We start from the raw sequence: 22,422 nt of genomic DNA on the forward strand, positions 1-22,422 counted from the left end.
CAGGAGATCTTCATATGATAAAGCTGGTGTCTTGCCAAGTTAAACTCTGTGGGTGTTCAGTAGCTTGTCACATTAGTGAGTTTGCTTGTCATTGGAAGGAGTGTCACGTTGGTGTGTGTTAATGGATTAATGAGTTTTAACTCTCACTGAGGAGACGCTTTTGGGTAAAAACTTTTTCATGCTGTATCGTAGAAAATGGGGTGCAGGTTTGAAGCTGCCGTTTTCACATTCACCCAGAAAATTGGTGATTGTGAGTGTGAACGGTTGGTTGTTTTTCTGTCTTTCCATCTCAGTCCATCCCACTTCTCACCCAGTGACGGCTGGGACAGGCTATAGCGAGCAGTTTGTTGTTTGTCTGCAATTAATGGTCGGTGCAACTTTTGTACCAAATGACAGAAGATTTTAAGTGTTTTCTGCTCATAGAACAAAGAAACACAGACAAATAATTCGGGCGCTCACTAGAATACCGTCTTCTTTTCGTGGAGGCTGAACTTGTTTTTTTGTTTGGATGAGAATGGGCTGTTCTCCAAATCTTCGGGCTAGGACTTTTGTAGCCCTAGAAGTTAGCAGGTTCAAACTAATGTTGCCATATGAGATAGGTTTGCACATTTTAGAACTTGCCTTTTATTTTTTTAGAAAGCCTTCCGGGGTTGGTGTGGCCATCATCACTGATTTATTTATTTGTGTATTTATTTATTAGGATCCCCATTAGCTGTGCCCTAGGGTGCTGCTAGTTTTCCTGGAGTCCACATTAAAACAATGCAACATTACATTGTTTTTGTTGTGGTACCCCCAGGGTGGGAATTTCAAACTCTTCAGTAGAGAGGAAAACCAGGTCAGTTCTAGGTAAGTCAGCCCAACTTTGGTGGATCACTTTTCAATGTTGCTGCCTGGCCAGGGCCTCGTTAGTTGTGAACGTGTTTGGCTGCACTGAATATGTGGTTTTGAGGACGTGACCAACTTGTTGTGCTGTCAACAGCTCACTTTGGTGTGGATTATCTGTGGCTACTTCTGGTGCTTGTGGTAACTTCTTGGAGGCTTCTTGTTTTGTTTGGGTCACGTGTTCTTGATTTGTCTTCGGTGCAGGAATTTGCTGTGATCCTTGTGCAGAGGCATCCATTCCTGCATCTATTCTTACACATATATTGGAAGATCTGGCATGGGAGACGTTCGGAATAAGCACAGGCATTTAAGGAAGAGTTCACTGAGGCTGAATCCATTAGAAAAAGAAAAAGCTTATCTTAAAGAGCGGAAACACTGAAACAGTTTGTATCGCGGAAACCATTACAGCCATCATCTCGGCCGTATCCGCAGCACTGCAACACCACTACATTGGAAGAATTCATAGTAAGAGCTTGGGCAGCTACGGTGCAGCTTTTGGATACGCTGCAGACTCTATATTTTCATTTCCACCTGTCAGAAAAGAGGCGAGGCCACCTCTTTTCGATATAGGATGAACTCCTGCTCTCAGCACAAAACCCCGAATCACAGGATTATTGAACATTAGGGGTCAGTGACCTCGGTCAAGACGAAAAAGGGAAACTGTTGCTAGGAGATTTAATCTATGACTTCCTCTAAAAGTCACTGCTGCATCTACACGCCGCTTCTCATCTGCTCTGGGGAAACTGTCAGAGGCATCTGAAGAACAGAGTCAAGTTAAAAGCTGCTGATGACGCTGACTTGTAATTTGGATGTACTCACTACAAGATATATGTAACAAAACAGACTCGATATGTTTGCGATACCTGTTTATTTTAGCGGCCATGCACTAGCAGGATGAAATTGTGGGAGGGGGATTTAATAGGGCAAACAGCTGGGTTTTTCTGTAGAGAAGCCCTCGCAGTACGTCTTATCCTCGTCGCATGTATCACAGTAGCAGTTTGTGGCCACGGGGTAGGCGACGCCCACCGGGCATCCTTTAATGTACTTCACCTCGTAGGACCAGTCCCCATTGCAGACTTTCTGCTTAGTCTCATCATCACCGATGAAGGAGAAATCCTGTCATCAACAATTAGATGTTAGTGAATTCATTTTTTTTAAAAATCTTCTGATAACCTAAAGTAAAGATGGGAAAGGATGAAGATCTATGTGACTGATTTTCAAATAGATGTATCGACGACTAAATCTAAAAAGATGTCCATCAGTGTTAAAGGTTTGTTTGTATCAGGACTCACGTTTTGATCAACTAAGCTGCATTAAAAGCCAATAAAAAAGGAATTACAGGTTGAAAATATAAAGTATATAATGTATACAGTCATAGTATTATGGTAAGTTTGTGATAATACGTGTCATTTATAGATATGTAATAAAGCTGTAATTAAAATAAAAAAATCACTCAAGTCTGACTTAAATTAATAAATGATGCTTCTGAACTTCATAAAAATAGCAACAGCGTATGAAGAAGTTAACATATTTGTGCGTATAAGCAGAATAACGTAGTTATCACATAACAAGTGTCATCATCCCCCTCCTCACCCTGTAGTGGCAGTTTCCTTCACATGCGGTGGTGTAGATGCGCTCCTGGATGCCACAGCTCTCCACGGTGATGCTGGTGTTGGTGGGACGGCAGCCGCTGAAGCCGCAGCTCTGCCACTGCCACGCCCCCGCCACTGCGAGCGCTGCTGCCATGACAACCAGCCGCATCCTCTGCCGGGTGCAGCGCAGACGTCTGCGGCAAGAGGGGATCGGGTGTCACATTTGCCAGTTTGGGTGTGACATTTTGCCAGTTTATTAGGTACACCAGTGGCAACAAATGCATTGTAATATAACTGTGTACTACTACATCTTAGCTTCATGAAGGTCGAATGGATGGTTGAATACTGGAGTGTCATTTCTTTTTTATTCATCCAATGGACTGTTTATTAGGAGTGGGTATTGGCAAGGACATCACGATATGATATGTATCACGATACTTGAGTCACGATACGATACATTATTGCGATTATTATCATACTGTGATATACTGCGATATTCTACAGAGTTCACTGAGAAATTTAAACTTAAAATACAAGTTGTATGTATATGTATATATATATATATATATATATATTATACACACACACACACACACACACACACACACATCAGATGACAGTGTAATTCATTGAACAAATTGTGTCAAAAAACTTAATTCAAATGATCCATTTCCAATTTACTGCACTTGTCCAGAAAAGTGGATCAAGTTTCATGCCACTTAAATGTTAAAACATAGTTCTGTTTTCAAAACTGCAATAAGCTCTTTGTTCAGCTTATTAGTTCCTTCTTCCATATGAAAGACAAAGTGCCTCCAAATGTCAGCTTCAGTGCTTTAGATGCAGAAGTTGTTCACAATCGACCCAAAACATGACTTTTTCTTTTAAATTTGAAAATAAGACATTCAGAATCTGTACTGTATCGGAACATAAAGTACTGCGATATATTGCCATATTGATATTTCACTATTTCACTTAAATTGCAACTCAGCAATTAATTCTAGTTTCTATTTGTTGAGACTAAATTTCTTCATACACTGTAGAACAGTTCAAGAAAACACATTTTTGTTTGTGGTTTCCCGAAATAAAACGCAACATGTAAAAAAAAGAAAAAGAAAAACACTGGGAAACTGCAGGAAACTTATCACAATAAAACACTTTCATCCTTCACATTTATCTAACTCTTGACTTTTAGACATGTCCTTAATATGACAGAAGCAAACACTTTTTGTTAAAAAAGTCTTTTTTTTGAACAGATGAATAACTATATAATCTCACATCAATAGCAGCACAAATGTGTTTCTTGTCATCTACATGATCAGAAAACCTACCTGTAGAATCTGTTGTTGCTTTGAACCTCAGCTGTAAGACTTCAGTCTCTAAACATCTGGAACAGCTTTGAGCCTGCATCTGTCTCTGTGGTTTAAATAGTGCTGCTCATAAATCCTGATAATCTCTTCAGCCTTGGTCTGGCCTTAGTTTTCTCACCTGTTTAGACTTTAATGCAAATCCCTCATCTTTCAGCGGCTCAGAGAAAGCCTGTGGCTCAAGGCCGTCCGTCCTACGCTGAGGAGGAGCGTGACGGGACCTCAGAAATAAAAAAAAAGAAGAAGAAGAAGAAAGAAATCTGCCCACACAGAGATGGAAAATACAGATATGAGAACCACTAATTAATTATCTACAACCCCTCTCTATTGCTTTGTGTGTGTTATTTTTTCCACTGGACGAGCGGGTGGCAGGGTTACAAATAAAACCCAATCAAACTAATGAAACAGAAAATTATGCTTTTGTGTTTGTTGTAAATGAATCAGTTCGAGAGGCATAATCGAGAGGTGCAAATGCACGTAAATCCTTGCTTTCAGTACCTGTTGTGACTTACTAGTGCAGCAAAAACAGTCACTAAACATTTCCAGTAACTAGTGATCAGTTGTCTAAAGCAACGGACTGGGGTCGGCAGTTGCTGTTACATTAAAGAAAAAGTGCATAATTACATGTGAGGACCACTTCCCTAATAAAACAAACATATTAAACCAGTTACTCCCTCCTACGTTAGCTTCGGGTCAATAAAAAGTTTGATACGATTGTGACACCACATACATCTGTCACACGTCTCTCTCCTGTATCTGTCGCTTTACTCATGTCCACTTCAAGTGATGCTAAGCCCAAACCAGCTAAAATATGACAACGGTTATCTCAAGTTTGGATGTATTGAGAACAGCGAGGGAAGACCAAAATGTGTTGTTCGCCTTCAGGTGCTAGGAAAATAAGCCCTGAAGTTAACCAAGCTAAAATGAGATCTCATTACAAAGCACCCACAGTGTAAGGACAAAACTAAAGTTTTTTATTCCTCGCAAGGGTGAGGAATGTTCAGTTTTCTGCCAAAAATCTCAATAAGGAAGAATAAAATATGTGATAGCTGGAGCTGAAGTATCCTTTAAAATAGTGAAGTGAACTGATTCATTTTGACTGTGCCAGTTTTGATGCTTTTCATTGTCTGAAAGCTTCAAGATTTATAACTTGAAAATGATACATTTTGAATAAAATAATGGGAAAGATTTTAGCCCATTTCTCAGTCCAGTACTGCTTCGGTTCTGATGTGTTGGTGAGTTTCCTCATATCTCAGCTGTGATGGCCGAGTGGTTAAGGCGTTGGACTTGAAATCCAATGGGGTTTCCCCGCGTAGGTTCGAACCCTACTCCCAGCGTTTAAATTCTGGCAGAGAGCTTAAGTCATCAATATTGCACTGGTTTAGATACATTAAGTAGCTACTGCCTATTATTTATGCACAGTTTAATGCTCAATTTATCTGCATTTTACTTCATCTAACTTATCACCTGCCTCTAGTGTAAATTATATCATAGTTCTAGTTTATACTCTATATGTATATTTATGGTCTCACCTGTACGTAGGTTTTAATCTGTAAATATTGTCCAAATGCTACAAAAACAACCTGTACCATACTACTACACACTATTTATGCTACATGCATTTCTGGTTTGATGCTAAACTTCATTTTGTTGCTCTGTACCTGTACATGTGCTGTGACAATAATCTAACTTCTATTGCATCAAGGTCAGGACTTTAATGTGCTTATTCCAAAACATTCATTTCGTTCTTCTCTAATCATTATTTTGTAGAACGACTTGTGATCTCAGTGTCATCGTGCTGCGTGACATTTTCTTTTAGAATTCACTGGTAAGATTCAGGACTCACTGGCCCAGACTTGTTATTTCAACCAGTCTCCTCTGTGTGTCTGCCTTTTCTTTGGGGTTCACATTTGGTTAAAGCGTGACGATGCACCACCTGTAGCGTGCGTTCTTCTCCTGTGATAAAGTGATGCTGCCGAGGGGAAGACTAACACCAGAACAGCATCACGTACGGTAAAAGGAAGAATACAACAATGTTTCTCTTTCTCCAGCCGCGACCTCCTCATGTGTTTTGTTGTACAGAGACAATGCTTCTCTTAAATATCCGCTGTCAAGACTGGATTGTTTCCAGACTTGTAAGAATCCAGACTTCTGTTTTCTCAAACTTTGAAAAAAAGTGCAAACTTTTGTCTCTTTTTTTATATTAAAAAGAGACGGACAGTAATGGGGCGAGAGAGAAAGGACAAAGCAAAGGACAGAGGCTGGAATTGAGCTGGTGCCGTTGCAGTGGGGTTTATAGCCTCAGTTTACAGGGTTCCCCCTTAACCAGGAGCGCTGTAAGGACGGCCCGAACAGGCCATTCAAGCCTGTAAATAGGCACCACGTCCTTCCATAGACGCCCTGTATAGTGCAAATGAGACAGCTATTTTTTTTTTTTTTTTTTTTTTTAGATTTTGGAGCTTGGTCAGGAGCTAGAACCTTGTAGAAACCTGCATCGCTCCTTGCTCACTGGATGGCACCGTCTGGACAGCCTGCAGAGACGGAAGCAGCTTCCTGCTCCTCTCTGCTCCCGAGAAATTCGGAATCTGCTGCATTCGGTGAAAACTTAGCGCCGCATCACGAGCCGGACGGTCTGCAGTGACAGTAGAATCTAACTAATGTACTTGGGCAGCGGCCACGGTTCATCCGGCTGCTGCTCCGTCTGCCCTTGGAGCCACGAGGGACTGAAGGGTCCCCGGCATTCTGCTGAACCGCCACGCCTGCCTAACAAGGCTGCAAGGACTTTCACAGAGTCACCCCCGGTCCTCTGATGCGCCACTTCCTTTAGGAAACCTCAGCTGAAATGCGTCATGCATTTTGTCTTTAATGAACAGCAGTCACTGTTGATTAATCCTGTATTCAGACTGGAACACCTCATTAGTCGTTCTCTGACTGGTCCCTAACAGCTGGTAATTGCTCTTAAAATAAGCACATCTGCCGAGAGAATTTATTTCAGTTCGCGGCTGAAACTATTGCATCTGTGCGTGCACCACATCGATATGCTCATTACATAAACAGGCTATTTATACGCAACTGGGAATCCGGAGAGGGAAGGTAAGACTTTCAAGTCCATGTCAATATTATGGTCCTAAAAATAGCCAGTTTGTGCTTGCAGCAAGTTTGAGAAAAAAAAAAAAAGTATACCGAAGAAGCTTTAAAATAAGATTCCGAGCGCATTATTTTTCTTTGCCACAGCCGTAAGAAGGAGGCCTGCCGTGTGTTGTCACATTACTGTCCACAGGGAATCAATTTGGAAGTGATGGATGAGGTGATGGTCTCCAGGCCCAGGATGATTTTCTGGTTCATAACTCTAAGCACAACTATAAAAAAAAAGAAAAAAAAGAAAATCTCTTTTGGGCGTAAAAGCTCAAACAAGTCGTACATGAAGCCACATATGAAACAGCTCCGAGCAGTACATCACGCTGACATCACAGATCTGAGCTCGGGACCAGAGGCTTCTAGCGTCTTCTCTCTCTATATATACTGTATATATATATATTTTTTTTTTTTTTTTATCATGCCGTTAACAGCGCTATAACGGCCCCAAACCCACTTAGTCACACCTAGTGCCCCCCTCCTGCCCCATCTCGACCTCCTCGTCTTGCTCCATCTGCTAGCGTACGACTCCGTGATCACAGGTCGCAGACAGAAAGTCCGAGACCATTTTGTCACGTGCAAAAACGCTCACGGAGGCCCTGAATGCACCGCATCACGCCCCTCTCTTTCCTTCCATCAGGTCTAAACAAACGCCTCCGCAGCAACGTTAAAGGACAGGGCTTTTCTTTGGAGACTGTACTGGAAGCTTCTGTGAGAGGGCAGAGTATGAAAGTAGGTGTGTTTGTCTGTATTGACTGTTGATGACTCCACACAGTAGGCTTTTGTCCATCTTTTCACTCTTCACACTTTTATATCCAGCCTCACTCCCTCCACGTCCATGTTTCTTTCTCTTCCTCTCTGGGGTTGTATTGGAAGCATTGCTTCTCTGTATTTAATATTTAATTTGGCTGGGTAATCTTTTTAAATTGCATTTTATTTAAACATCACATTTGTAAATTTGGGCTGCCATATATCAGAATCGGTCTCTGGTAGACTGGTGGAATGAGAAATACTGTTAAAATACACACCAAGCTGCCATAACATTATGAACACTAAAGTGAATAACACCGATTGTCTCGTTACCATGGCTGCTGTCAGAGGAAATATTACACAAGTTAACGTTTGTCCTCATATTTGCTAGAAGAAAATGTGTGAATGGAAGGATTTCATATTGTGATGACTAGACGGCTGGGTCCAATACTGCAGCTCTTCCACTGGAGCATCTTTGGGATGCGCTGGTCAAACAACTGGACAAGCCCAGTCCTTGGGGAGGAGGGGTTCACGTCACACCTTGCAGGTATAAAAGGCTCTGCTGCTAATGTCTGGGTGCCACATACCGCAGCACAGCTTCAGGGGTCTAGTGGAGTCTGTACCTCGCTGGGTGGTCTTAATATTATGGCTGATTGGTGTATCTCTAGAAATATCTTTGAAGACGTGACCTCAGTGTCCCTCAGCTGTCCCTACTCTTCATTTGGTTCTGTTCCGTATGGATCTAGCAGCTTCATCTTTTGCCTTTCAACGACTCTCATGACGATCACATCATTTTGTTGTTTAAATTACTGATTTTAAAGAAACCGGCGTTTGATGCATGAAACAGTGGAGTGTGGACGTTTACTGATGTGAATGTAATGGGGGAAAAAAACACTCCACTTGGTTTAAAAAGTTATCATAATTCCTGCAGCAGAAGCAGAAGATATTTTCGCAGTGAAACTCAAATTTAAAAGCGGTGGCGGCCAAAGTGGCCCGGAGCTGTTAGCGTCAATCAGAGACAGAGGAGCGGGTTATAGTAGTCTGGTGGGCTTCGACGCCCTCCGCATCCTGAACAGGTTTTCTATGACTCGTCTCACGTGACGCCCGTAGACGGACTCTCATGTGAAGTTTTAAGAGTGGTTCATCTTACACCACTGCAGCAGCAGTTGTGTAGGGTATACATAGATGTCACAGAGGCCTGGAGGACGCCTGTAGCTCCTGATATCACAGCTGTGATGGCCGAGTGGTTAAGGCGTTGGACTTGAAATCCAATGGGGTTTCCCCGCGTAGGTTCGAACCCTACTCACAGCGTTTAAATTCTGGCAGAGAGCTTAAGTCATCAATATTGCACTGGTTTAGTAGCATTAAGTAGTTACGGTCTATAATTTATGCATTGTTTAATACTCACTGTATCACTTTTCATATGACACCTGTAAACGGACTCTCATGTGAAATTTTAAGGCTGGTTCATCTTACAACACTGCAGCCACATAAGCCATAACATAACTGACATAGCTGAATTATTAAGTATATATTTAAATAAATCATTTGAAAACACAATCACTTAGAGTTAGAATCACCTAACATGACATTCAGGTAAAAATGTACCTAAAGGACATTTTTTGTTGTTGTTGTTGTTGTTGCTGCTATATTCTTTTAAAATTCATGACACAGACATTTTGAGATGCAGCCCACTAAAGAAGGCTGCAGGCCAACAGGACCAGAGCCCCACGTCTGCAGCTCACATCTCCTTCCCTGCTCCACTAAACTCTACAGGTTCCTTCAATGTCAGGTCTCCTACTGTTTTTTAATGCGTCACGTTAATGCCTACTTTTCCGGACAATTAGCCGCGTCCTTTTCCTCACGCCTCGCGGAGCGAACGGTGCACACATATTTTGCATAAACCGCAACGCCCCGCCATTAAAAACAAGAACTTTCACATATTCCTTAACACGGTTTCAAAGCGTGTTTTCTTGTTTTTAATTTGTCTCGTTTGTGTTTATCCCAACTCTGACTTTATTGTGATAACAACGCCTGCGGTAAAAATGAAAAGTGACGAGGACTAGGACGATATGGCGCCGCTTGTTTTTCTTACAAGTAAACACAATTTATTCACTGCATATGCTTCATTAAGATGCATTAGGAGTCTGGAGGTGTTGCAGCTCTGGAATCAGTTCAAAGTACGTCTGAACCTCAGAGAGCAACGAGGCATCTTCCATCCCCGCTCCATCTCCTCTTATTGTTACTGACCTCACAACTCCCCCTGGTGCTGACTGAGGTGCAGGCTCAATGAAGAGCAGGGGTGAGAGTGCAGGATGTGTGCGGTGGGTGGAAGGTTGCCCACGTGGCCGTGTCGGCTAGAACAGAGCCCCTGTAATGTCGAAAATACACAGAGAGGGGAAGAGGCTGCGAGGACGAGCTCTGGGAAGAAGCAGCGATTTTGCGCCGTCAGCACTGCTGATTATTTCACAAGCGCAAGCCTCTGCACTGGGTTTTACATTTTGTTTCAGGTTTCCTCTTATCGGGGCGAACGCACGGCGGTTTTATGAGGCGTTTTAGAAGGAGGCTGCACAGGCAACCAAAAATATCGCTACAGGAATATTACAACTGGAGATTTAAAAAAACACCTGAGGGGACGATTAGGATTCCTTAGAGGAATATTTTAACTGGAATAACAGGCCGTTCTCGTCCTAATTAGAGTTTTTTTTTTGAGTCAAATGTATAGTTTGAATTGAAGGGACTGAGCTGAGTGGGTTATAGCGACCGGGCCTGCAGTGGTACTTGGAGAAAAACTAATTATCGGTGCAATCAAATACAACCTGGGAGGTTTCAAAGGCGTAATGAATAAGACCTTCACTGCCCCAAGGCACAAAATGATCCAAATAAATCTGTGGAGGGAATAGGGTGGATGGTCAATACCAGTGCTGATCAGGCCTCTCAGAAAAAGATTTTTAAAAAAAAAAAAAAAAAAAGCAAACATATTAATCTCCTTGAATAATTGACCATATTCCCCTTTTTCAGCTTTGAATTATGTCACCTGTAGCCTTCAGCAGACACTCTTTATTCTTACGGTCGACTGATCGTCACAATCCTCATTGTGAACACGTATCTTTTTGTTAAGTATGATGATTTCCACAGATCTTAACACCCGGTTATAAATAAGAGTTAACGCGGCCGCATCAGTGAAAAATACCCGTGATATTCACTGCACTGACTCATCTGTGGATTTCAACACACATTACTCAAAAAAAAGTAATGTATTCTTAATGGCTTTTTCGATAGTAACGCATCGCTTGCCTAATTAATTCTGGAGGAGAGGAATTTCTTCGCCTTCTTGTGGTGTTGCAGTATCCAAACCGGTGACCCTGTTCTCTCAGTTTAATCTCGCTCAGTGTGAAAGATAAAGAACTTCACGCTCTCAAGAGCAGATTTACGATTCATACTTTTATCTCCCGCTCTTTGTTTTAAGGTAACAAAGTTGTGCTCGACACTTCAAACCTGCAAAACTTCTTTAGCACACGATCAAACTAAGGCTTTAAACAAGTAGTCTGTTTAAAGATCTCCAAGAGTTTACGTAGTTGTGGAACGAGGGATGAGAGGAGAACCACAATAGTTGGAGGAGACTGACTTCCTGTTGCATTGGGTCAACGGTTCAAGATAACCTGGATCAAACCTCAGAGCTTGTGGTTATGGCGATTGTGAATGTTTTTGGGTCTGGGTTACAATCTGAATATAAACGTCACAATTAGCATGAAATAAGTCCTGTCTTTTATTTTCACTCACTGTGCGTCTGACAGGTTGGCAGTAATACTCATTTTAGGTCTTATTTAAGTTTAGTTGCTTGAACATGTTGTTTAATTGCTGTTCGCACTCATTATAAACCTTGAACACCATTACAAAATATCTATAGCTAGACAAAGTTTAAAGATGGGCAGTGTATAAGCTCAAGTGGCAGTGTTTTGAAGTTTGGTCGCTAAAGTGTCTGTTAACTTTAAAATAAATACATCTTCTTTGGTTTGTTTAGGCTGTTTTTTCTTTCATGGATGAAATAAATATTTTCACCGATGCTATTACGTCTTCTCTAGAGGGTGCCATGCAGTGTGAATATTAATAACCGTTCTCGGGCTGTAAATGTAGATTTGATTCATTCTCATCTTCACTGCAGTGTTGAACATTTAGATTCAGACCTTAACGCTGCACTGTGTAGTGGCCCAGCCCTTCAGCGGCACAATAAACAAATGAACAATTCCACTTCTGAACCAGACATGATTCACTTTTGAATACAGTTAGTCAAACATCAAGAGGCACAGACGAAATCGATGATGCTTCGTTTTCCTGTTGGCTCAGGAATTGGGGAATTGTAAGTTTATCTCTCTGGACATTTCAATAAATCAATGAGAATCGCTCTGAAGGCTTGACGAGAGCTTAAGTGCAACGAGCAAGCAAAAACACAAAGTATACTTTAATCTGTGCTTCCAGCTGTTCCAATGCGTTAAATCCACACAGTTTAAATGTAAAGTCTGGAAGAAAATGTAAAGTCAGGAAGACAGAACACGCTCCTCTCCTCATACAAGGGGCATCAACATCACATCTGACCTGACCTGGTCTGTGAACACTGCACATGTGGTGAAGAAGGCCCAACACAGGCTCTTCTTCTCGGGGTGACAGTGTGTGGTACGGGAGCTGCACGGCACAGGACAGGAAGGACTTAGCTCGGGTGTTAAGAAAACAGTACAGGGGATTGCGGAGGGTCCCAGATTTGGACTCAGTCGACGCTGACCGAGTCCAAAAGAAGGCCAGCGATCCTGCTGGCCATGGACTATTTGTACCTCTCCCTTCACAGAGAAGGTACATCAGAAACATCAGAACCACAACCGGCAGACTGAGAGGCAGCTTCTTCTTCTTCTCCAGAGCTGTGAAGTCAATCACACCCCTTTCTCGCATACACACTCCCAAAGCTCCCACCTAACACACACAGGCACAGCTCCCCAACCCCCCACCTTGCTGATTTACTTATACAGTATGTATATATCTGTGCAGCTATGTATTTTTTATTTTATTTTATTTACAGCGCTTTCAACTGTTTTATATTTGCGATACTTTAGCCAGGGGCTACCATTCAAAACGTTGTTATGCACACACATAATGACAATAAATGATTCATCTGTGCAGGTTAAAGTGAAACAGCTATACAATGAATGACATTACAGAGGACGAGGAGGGTTTAAGATGAAGCTTTATGCACAATTATATTCTCCACCAATGGAAATACATGTGCGTTACCTTAGGAATGAATAGTAATGTATTACTTTTTTGGGGGGGGGACGCACGCACACACACACCGGTTGCCACCCAGCAGTGGCGGTGAAGGGCAGTGCAGGTTCGGCTGTGAGACTGCAGCACGGTGCGCAATGACCGGCTGTCTCCACTGGGGGAGGACCGAGCACTGCCTGCATGCGCTGCGGTACAGGAACGACTTTCTCACCGAGCCTCTCCATCATCATCTCTCTCTCCCTCTCTCCCTCTCTAACACACACACACACACACACACATATAATAGGGGGAGATACAGGAGTATAGGTAGGGTTACAGCGGCAGACAGACAGATGTGTGATGCTCAGACTTAACCATGGGGCCATTTCCCCTCCGCTGTGAGAAGGTAAACTTTTACCCACCCTCGGTGCTTTTGGCCGTGCGGAGCTGTCATTGACGCCAACTCGCTGCTTGCACACCTGCCTTCTCCCCCCCACCACCACCACCACCTCCCTTAAATTATTATTGTTGCCAGCGTATCAAGAGCGATGCAGCAGAAACCGGGGCTGAAGTGGCATTAGATCCTGTTGAACTGAGACAAGACGTCGAGACGCAGCCAAAAAAAAAAAAAAAAAAAAGTGTCCTCCTCAGTGCGTCAGAGCCACGGATGTATACAGTGGACGTGGATATGGTCGTTGTTTGGATACGACGAGGGATTTGTCATGTTACCTCCCCAAAAAAAATCAAGACGGGAATCTGAGCACAAGAGAAGAACTGCATCCTCACCTAGCCTTCCTCCTCCTCCTCCACCTCCTCCTCCTCCTCCAACAGATTTGTATGGGGTGCTGAGACGATTTCGTTTGGCCCCTTTTCAGATGTAAGTATTAATGTCAGAATGAAGGGAGGCTACTTTAATGAGAATATTTCGTGCGTAATATCTGTTCTGAACGTTCATTCTCCCCGCGCATCAGTTCAAAGACTAGCCGTTTCATAACAGTAAGAATAATGACGATAATAAAATGAAGTTTACCGCCTCGAATTGCAGAAGATGCCTAGTACCTGGACAATGCATTCGCCACAACAACATCCATCATTATGAACACATCTTTGCCCCTCCATAAACCAACTGCAGTTTTCTCTTGTCTTCTCTTTTTTTCCCCTCAGAGAGCGTCAGAGGAACAAAGTCATTCAGATTCACTGGAGCTCCGTAGGATTACAGCGAGGATCATTTTCTTATCTTTCTTGTTTTTTATTGCCATTTTTATTTTTATTTTATTTTTTAAATAATAAAAAATCTCTTCACATAAAATGGCAACCACGAGTGGCCGCGGAGGATTAAAAACGCAATTGGGTGCGAGCCCCGATCCGTGAGAAATTAACCACCTGATGGGCACCGGAGAAACCGAGGACAGACTGTTTTGGTGTAGCTTGTTGACTTAGTGATTGATAATGCTGGGCAAATAAAGGGGCGCTGCAAGTTTGACAGAGCGTCTGCGTAACAGGCTATGCCACCGGCCCTCACGTTTTTTTTTTTTTGGTTATGGTAATGATGTCATAAAATACCGGAGGGGGGCTGTGCCTAAACGGGGAGAAAGGCTAATCAGTGTCCCTTATTTTTTTATCATGTAAGTTGCTACACGGACTGCGCCCCGCATGGACCTAATTGAGGTGTGTTTGTTATTCTGACTTTCTCATATTCAAGCACTGATTGGTCGAAGCGGTCGATGCCTCATTTCTCTCTCTCTGCGCGCTCAGAGCTGCAACTTTTATTCCTCCGGTCTGCGTCCACGTCGCCCTGAGGCGGTCACTGTAGCGTTCACGGACCGAGCCGACTTAAAATGGAGTTTGCCATGGTGGGCGCGGACGGCGGGTGCAACAGTCACCTGCCTTACGGTTATGCCCAGGCTCGCGCACGGGAGAGGGAGCGCGAGAGGGAGCGCCAGGCTGCCCAGTCGAGAGCGGCGGCAGCGGCCGAAGGTGGGTCCGGTGCGGAGGGAGGAGGAGGTGGTGGTGGTGGTGGCGGCGGTGGCGGTGGCGGCAGCGGCAGCGGCGGCGGTGGCGGTGGTGGAGGCGTGGGGGGGTCCACCTCCAGCACCTCCTCGAGCGCTCATCTCCTTAACAACCGTCAGCATCAGTCTCGCGCCGCCTCCTCCGCGAACGCCAACATCAGCAGCGGCGGTACCGCCTCGCGCCCCTCCTCCTCCTCCACCTCCTCCTTCTCCTCCTCCTCCTCCTCCTCCTCCTCGCAGCCGCCACAGCACCAGCAGGAGCCCGAGCAGCAGCAGAGAGTTCCCAGAGAGCGGAAAAAGCAGCGCGGCGTCGGACGCTGGAGACGCAACCGGACGACTCTCGGCGGGGACTTGCGCCACTCGGAGCTGGCGCTGCTCGGATCCGAGGAGGACATCATGATAGAGGAGGAAGAGGCCGAGGGAGCCGAGGAAGAGGAGGAGGAGGAGGGGGAGGAGGTGGGGGGCGGCCGGGGAAGCAAAAGGTCGAGTTTTCTGTGCAACATGGATGATGAAGAGACCGTGTCGATCACTGACAGGCGTCCTCAGTCCGGCTACGAAAATGTTTACAGCGAGTTCGGCTGCTGCGAGAGAGTTGTCATCAACGTGTCGGGTCTGAAGTTTGAAACTCAGCTCAAGACTCTCACTCAGTTCCCGGACACTCTCCTGGGAGACCCCGACAAGAGAATCAGGTACTTCGACCCGCTGAGGAACGAATACTTCTTCGACCGGAACCGACCGAGCTTTGACGCCATTCTTTACTATTACCAGTCAGGGGGTCGGTTAAAAAGACCCGTCAACGTCCCGTTTGACATCTTCTCCGAGGAGGTGAAGTTTTACGAACTCGGGGAGGAGGCAATACTCAAGTTTCGAGAGGATGAGGGGTTTGTTAAAGAGGAGGAGAAACCTCTGCCAGAGGACGAGTTCAAGCGCCAAATTTGGCTACTTTTTGAGTATCCTGAGAGCTCGAGTCCTGCCAGGGGGATAGCGGTCGTGTCCGTCCTGGTGATAGTCATTTCTATTGTCATTTTCTGCCTGGAGACGCTGCCGGAGTTCAGGGATGAAAAAGAGTATCTACAGCCACGACACAACTCCTCTCAGCCCGACCACGGATTTACTCCTTTCAACGACCCGTTTTTCATCGTGGAGACGGTCTGCATCATCTGGTTCTCCTTTGAGATTATAGTTCGCTTCTTCGCGAGTCCGAGCAAGCCCGCTTTCTTTAAAAACATTATGAACTCAATTGACATTGTATCCATTTTGCCTTATTTCATAACTCTCGGCACGGACCTGGCGCAGCACCAGGGCAACGGGCAGCAGGCGATGAGCTTTGCCATCCTGAGAATAATCCGCCTCGTCAGGGTGTTCCGCATCTTCAAACTGTCCAGGCACTCCAAGGGGCTGCAGATCCTGGGCCATACGCTGCGCGCCAGCATGAGGGAGCTGGCCCTCCTCATTTTCTTCCTGGTCATAGGTGTCATCCTGTTCTCCAGCGCCGTGTACTTCGCCGAAGCGGACGAGCCCACCTCTCAGTTCACGAGCATCCCCGACGCTTTCTGGTGGGCCGTGGTGACCATGACCACGGTGGGCTACGGCGACATGAAGCCCATCACGGTCGGTGGGAAGATAGTGGGCTCCCTCTGCGCAATCGCGGGAGTGTTAACCATCGCGCTCCCTGTGCCTGTCATAGTGTCCAACTTCAACTACTTTTACCACAGGGAGACCGACAACGAGGACCAGCAGCCCGTGGTGGAGAGCATGCCCCCGGGGTGCCCGTACTTCCCGGACTTTCTAAGGAAATTCAAAGGCTCGCCCTCCGGTTCCTCGCTCGGAGACAAAGCGGAGTATATGGAGATGGAGGAGGGGGTGACGGAGTCGCTGTGCGGGCTGGACAAGAGCCCCAGTAAAGGGAACGGCACAGATATAAGCAGGAAAAACAGTACTAACTCAAAATCCATTCAGACTGACGTGTGATTACAAGTAAAGTTCCCTTTTTTTTCTAAAGAAGAACACCGCCCTATAAAGATACTTTCTGCCCAACAGCTGGCGACCCCCCCCCCCCCCAACACACAAGTTTTACGCACGCCTCAGAGCCCCCACACAGACGCACAAACACACTCATAGGTCACGAATTGGCTGGTTAAGACGCTGCATTATAATCTCAAATCCCCTAATTCCCCTCCAAGCATTTACTAGTGACTAATATTTGCCTAATGGGTTGAACGATTAATTAATTAAGTCATCTGACCCGTGCGGGCGTCCAAATCTGTCATCAAAGCGAAATTTGAGAAAAGACAGGCTATGCATTCGCACTTTATGAGTTTTATCCGTCAATAACAGGATGCTAGGGATGATCGTTTTGCTGTTATGCAATAAAGTTTAAAATTTGTTTGCACTAATGTAGAATTTTCGCTGGTTTTATCAGATTTATAGAGACATAAACTGTAGGCCATGCAAATGCCATTAATTCAGGCATCCTCTCTGACCACTTAGCCGAAGAATGTTTTCTTCCTCAAACAGAGCAAAGTAAGGATATTAATAACCCCTTTCACGAGATGCCAGAAATAAATTGGACCCCAGTAATTTAAAAAGCCTGATACATATAAATGACTTTTGCTAGTGTTCAAACACTTCTCATTAACGGAGAGCTGCGACAGCATTGAACAGGCATCAATTAAACCAGGGCTACAATTATTTTTTGTGACATCTTCACAAATTTGCTTTTCCACAACAGGAAAAAAATAAATAAATAAACAACAACAACAACAAAAAATAACTTGTGTCCCCACCATGAGAGCTAAGCACAGGATTCGTTTAACATGGCTGGAGAAATGACTCGCCCCAGGTTTTGTATGGACACTCTTGGAGTCCTGGCGACAACCGTTTTCCCAGTTTCGTTTAAACCACCTCAAAAATGACAATATCCCTTTACACAGACGCAGATGGAAAGTTATTGCAAAAACGACTCTGTCGTGGAAACTCCTCGGAGGGGAGTTTGCAAAGCAAATTTCTCTCCTGCCCGCTGGACTTAGTGCACAATTTTTTTTCTTTTTTTTCACAAGAGGACTATGATTATCTCGGAGCTCAAAGAACCGTCGGGATGTGGATGTCTTCCAAGGTATGTACCCAGAAGTGCGCGTGTGACAGTGATTTCCTTTTCATCGAGTGACAATCGTGGAAGTGAGCAGTTAACGCTACCGAAAATACAGACACACAAACTAAGATTACGAATACACACAACGCCCCCCGATGAACCAGCTGTAGGTAGAGAGTGTATGTGTTCGAAAATCAGCCTTGGATTTATTTTTAACACTCCCCCTAGATCGAACAATGACGCGAATCAACGTGCGTAACAGCGCGTAAAACACCGTACACGGACGCGGGCACAACATGGCGCACCGCCCAGTCATAATGCGCTCAGTTAATGTTTCCCCGTGTATAGCGTTCGTGCTCGGCTCTACATTCAGCAATATCATACAAACATCTTAATGTATGAAAAGCCAAATTATGTGCGGTGACATCAGGTCGGCCTGCTGAGTAGCTGTGCCAAATGTTTGAATATTTACAACAAGGGATTCTGTGGCTCGTTACTAGAGACGAATGTAACGCTTCAGCTAAAGACTGATTAGTTGTTTTTATGGCGTAACTGCGACTAGAATGTTTTGCTGCTTTGCTAGACACATGAAATGCATTCTCATGAAGAGGCCTCGTGTTCCTGCTGCCTCGTCCTCATAGTGTTCTCGACTTCCCCAGCAGGTGTAGCATGAGAACAGGTGTCACGCGGATCCAGAATATATCATCACTACGCGTAGAAGCCTAAATACTGGTGTTTACACCTGAGCTGTGTTGGCTAAACATTTTGTGGCAGTGATCTGAAGAAACACACTGTTCTTCAGATGAAGTTTTAATACCTCACTTGAATTTTTGGCGTGAACCGTGCAGCATGATGTGTGTGCAGGGTTCGGCACTAGGATGATGCATCTACGGAAAGAGGGGAGTTTCCTTGTTTTCTTCATTTTAAAATCTGAGTTAAAGTCGCCAGAGCAGGGCTTTGTGACATCAACTATTTGGAAGACAGTCGTGATCCAATGTGCCTCTTAGAGGGAAATGGAAAATTTGAAGTGCACATATCACTGGATTTCTCTGTGAATGAGAGACAGCAAGTTGTGAACCATTCACACATTTATAGACTCGGGATTATCAATGAGGAAAGGGTGGATGAAATTTTAAGAATGTTTCAACATTTAGCTGAATTTCTTTTTTTTTATCGGAAACCACATCAGGAGCAACCTTTTCTCATTAAAACACATCTGTGGTAACTATACATGAGGTAAAATTGATTTATATGTACAACAGATAAATGTCATAAGAAGAAAAACCTTTTCCTGCGAGTGAAGAAATTGTGGCCCAAAAAAAAAGAGAAAAAAAGATGAGAAAGCATTATTAGTTCCTCTCAGAAAAGTCAGAAGGTCACAAAGCAACTTTGCCGTACTTCAGATCATTTTGAGCGCCGATAAAATCCACCAGAAGATGCTATAAACTGTAGTTACAAATGTCTTCATAAGCTACACTGACGTCCAAACTCAATCTCAGACTAAAATCACAGTCTGCGGGCGTTTCTGTTCGTAAAGCGAACCCTGTCACAGACTCCATCAGCACATAATCACTGTATCTGCATATAGTAATTCATCGTGCGGTGTGTTTATATTCTCAGAGGAACTAATCAGACAAGATATTTTCAACACCTGAACCCACGACCAAACATATACACAGCAACATCCTGGCTCGGGGCCGACTCCTCTCGATACCTCACACTTACATAATGTGGCTTACGGCAGGAGGCACAATCCGAAACGTTTTTCAAGCAAAGTGCGTGGGTCAGGCATATTCTGAGGCTTGTAGCTGCTGAGCTGCCTGTGAAAACAGCCTGTATCATCCTGAGCCACGGAGGCTCAACGATACCGACTGCTCATAGCGTCCTTTTGTTACGTGTCTTTGTAGTGCAGATCCAAACCATATGGCTGGTCCATGTGACAAAGTGAGAGTTATTTATGGTTATTTCTCAGAAGGTATTCCATGCTTGTCAAAGGACACAGAGGAGAGGTGGATAGAAAGTGAGCGTGCACCACATAATGTCAGAGTAGGTTATGTAATAATAGGAAGAGCAGAGTGCAAATAAGTTGAGTTGATCAACAGAAAGTTAGCTGATAGTTCTGCCCACAAATTATTAGTTGCAGTCATCTATGGCTGGAGACATTTTTTTTTGCAGTTTTGATTTATTATCTGTTCTGGGAGAATAAACCTCGGTCTCTTTTTATGTCTTCAATGAACTGAATGATTAACAAATTTGATTTACTGATGATAAAACGAATAACACATTACCAGTCCAAGAGGTATTGATACAGCTGTGGCTGGACCGCTCATCGATAAATGTTGTTTAGAGTGCTCCTTACAAGTAGACACAGTACACCAAAGGAAATTACAGTGTTTCAAGCAGTAGAGGAGCGATGCCATTGGTCGCATTTCTTCTGGATACCCTCAGCTGCCACATAAATCCCCACACGTGTCATTTCTGGTGCTCTACAATTGATGGTACCAAATAATCCTAAACTTGAACTGAACTATAAAAGTCAAGAGTGGGGAAACTAACAGGGGCCCAAATTCTAAATGTCAACCACTTGTTTGGAAATATGCAACTGTAACGCTGTGTTCACAATCAATGCCATGATTGCCAGCAAGCCACTAATCATCTTCAATAGAAGTTGGCGATGTGTTAAAATGACGTCTGACACTTACTGCTACTAAACAGGCGTGATGCTCTTGTAGCAAAGTTTAGTCGAAGTCAACCAACCATATGTGTTTCATCAAATCTCTTTGAGTCCTGATTAGTTAGTTGTTAGTTGATTATTCATTCGCTCATTTTCCATAACTGCTTCTTCTCCTATCCAAGTTGTCAATGGACAAAAGGTGGGGTACACCCTGGACAGTCTATCGCAGGGCTAACACAGAGAGACAGACAACCACATTCACACTTACGGTCAATTTAGAATCGCCAGTTCACCTAACGAGCTTGTCTTTGGGCAGCGGGAGGAAGCTGGAGTAAAAACCCGCAAGTACTCCACACAGAAAAGCTTCAAACCCAGACCCTTTGTTGTTGTGAAGCATCATCACACCACGGTTCCGCCCCTACAAGGACACAGAGGAATATTGTATAATTAATGAATGTTACAGTGTGCAGAATATTAATTTATTACCAGGTATAATTACTGTGGGGAGTCATTGATAAGTAATTTAATTTCTAATGTAAACTGTTGGTGTATAGCTTGTATGACAATAAATAAAAAAGTCTAACTGGTGATTTCCACCATGGACGTGTCTTTGATTAGTAAGTAATTTAAAAAACAAAAACAAAACAAAAAAAATGACTGACAAGGTTTTTAGAAAAATGCTGAATTTAACCAGTTTCAAGACTCAAGCTACATTAGGAGTCTGTGGTTATTTTAGCGTTGGCGTGGAGTATGTCTGTAGTGGGAATCACACCCAGAAAAGATGTGTATTGTAAAACTAGATATGAATAAATTCATTAAGAGCCTTTCACAGGACTTACCTGTACGCTGTGTAAACTTTCAGATAGATATTGCAGTCATAAAAATAGAACCTATGAAAAAAAAAAAAAAGCAAAACAACAGATGAGTTATTTTTCTTTGTGACAACCGCACCGGCATCTTACTAATGTCTCACTGAATCGAGCTCCTCGCACATCGCGGCGCGTGCTCCACATTTTATGCGAGAGTTGTCCCCTCCAGATTGAATCAACCTGCTCTGCATAACAGCGGCCAAATTGTGCTGACAACCATAGGTCAAAGTCACGACTGACCCTGCTGACAAATGGCTCATTTGGCTGTTCAGAAAATGACTCCCACCTGCAGCCAAGACATCCATCCATCTTCTACATCCGCTCATACCCGCTCAGGGTCAGTGGGGGCTGGAGTACGTCCCAGAATACACCGGCCAAGAGGCAGAACAGACAGGTGAAGCATATTCAGACATATATGTACTTCCCAGGGGAATTAAGAGATTGACAATTTATTAGGTACCTTGCAGAACGTTATACAGTGTACTACAACAGCGCTGCAGTAGATTCTATCGCAAAGAATATTATGATGACAGGTGTTTATTCAACTGAACGGATGAAGAGTTTGTGTTTCAAAGAGTATAAAACAAGACAATTGAAGAGAACACCAAACTACATCCTGTAACATTACAACAGAGCTGAATCAACACCTCTCCAAAACAGCCTTTACTATACATGCCCTCTTATGTTTTAGCTTGTCTGCAAAGATTCACAGTACATGGACATGATATACCTAAAACAAAAATAAAGCAAAGGCGACTTTCATCAACAGGTTTTAAATAACATAAGCTCTTGACCAGCTCAAT

At 43.8% G+C, this 22,422-nt stretch overlaps 2 protein-coding genes and 2 non-coding genes across 8 annotated transcripts in view; 3 read left to right on the forward strand and 1 right to left on the reverse strand.

Annotated features, from left to right (window-relative positions):
* Positions 1-1,733: 1,733 nt before the first annotated feature.
* LOC125005371 (gonadotropin subunit beta-1-like) overlaps positions 1,734-22,422 on the reverse strand; it is a 101,477-nt gene continuing 80,788 nt past the window's right edge. The window contains exons 2-6 of one of the 5 annotated variants that reach the window (XM_047580692.1): positions 21,590-21,640; positions 21,019-21,168; positions 3,960-4,059; positions 2,476-2,668; positions 1,734-1,998 (exon numbers count right to left, since the gene is read on the reverse strand). In XM_047580692.1, the coding sequence (XP_047436648.1) occupies positions 1,798-1,998; positions 2,476-2,643 (369 nt within the window). In that variant the 5' untranslated portion in view covers positions 2,644-2,668; positions 3,960-4,059; positions 21,019-21,168; positions 21,590-21,640 and the 3' untranslated portion in view covers positions 1,734-1,797. Of the gene's footprint in view, positions 1,999-2,475; positions 2,669-3,802; positions 3,888-3,959; positions 4,060-21,018; positions 21,916-22,422 lie in introns of those variants that run through there. The other 4 variants (XM_047580693.1, XM_047580691.1, XM_047580689.1 and 1 more) reach the window with 4 other exon arrangements.
* trnas-uga lies at positions 5,094-5,175 on the forward strand. Its single transcript has one exon. It is a non-coding gene; the product is annotated as a tRNA-Ser (tRNA).
* Positions 8,953-9,034, forward strand: trnas-uga. The gene has a single exon. It is a non-coding gene; the product is annotated as a tRNA-Ser (tRNA).
* kcna4 (potassium voltage-gated channel, shaker-related subfamily, member 4) overlaps positions 12,910-22,422 on the forward strand; it is a 53,475-nt gene continuing 43,962 nt past the window's right edge. Inside the window, exons 1-2 of the mRNA XM_047580688.1 lie at positions 12,910-13,853; positions 14,141-18,100. Coding sequence (XP_047436644.1) covers positions 14,815-16,956 — 2,142 coding nt within the window. The 5' untranslated portion in view covers positions 12,910-13,853; positions 14,141-14,814 and the 3' untranslated portion in view covers positions 16,957-18,100. The remainder of the gene's footprint in view (positions 13,854-14,140; positions 18,101-22,422) is intronic.

This window comes from Mugil cephalus, chromosome 3 (genome assembly GCF_022458985.1).
Source record: "Mugil cephalus isolate CIBA_MC_2020 chromosome 3, CIBA_Mcephalus_1.1, whole genome shotgun sequence".
Classification (NCBI taxonomy): Eukaryota; Metazoa; Chordata; class Actinopteri; order Mugiliformes; family Mugilidae; genus Mugil; species Mugil cephalus.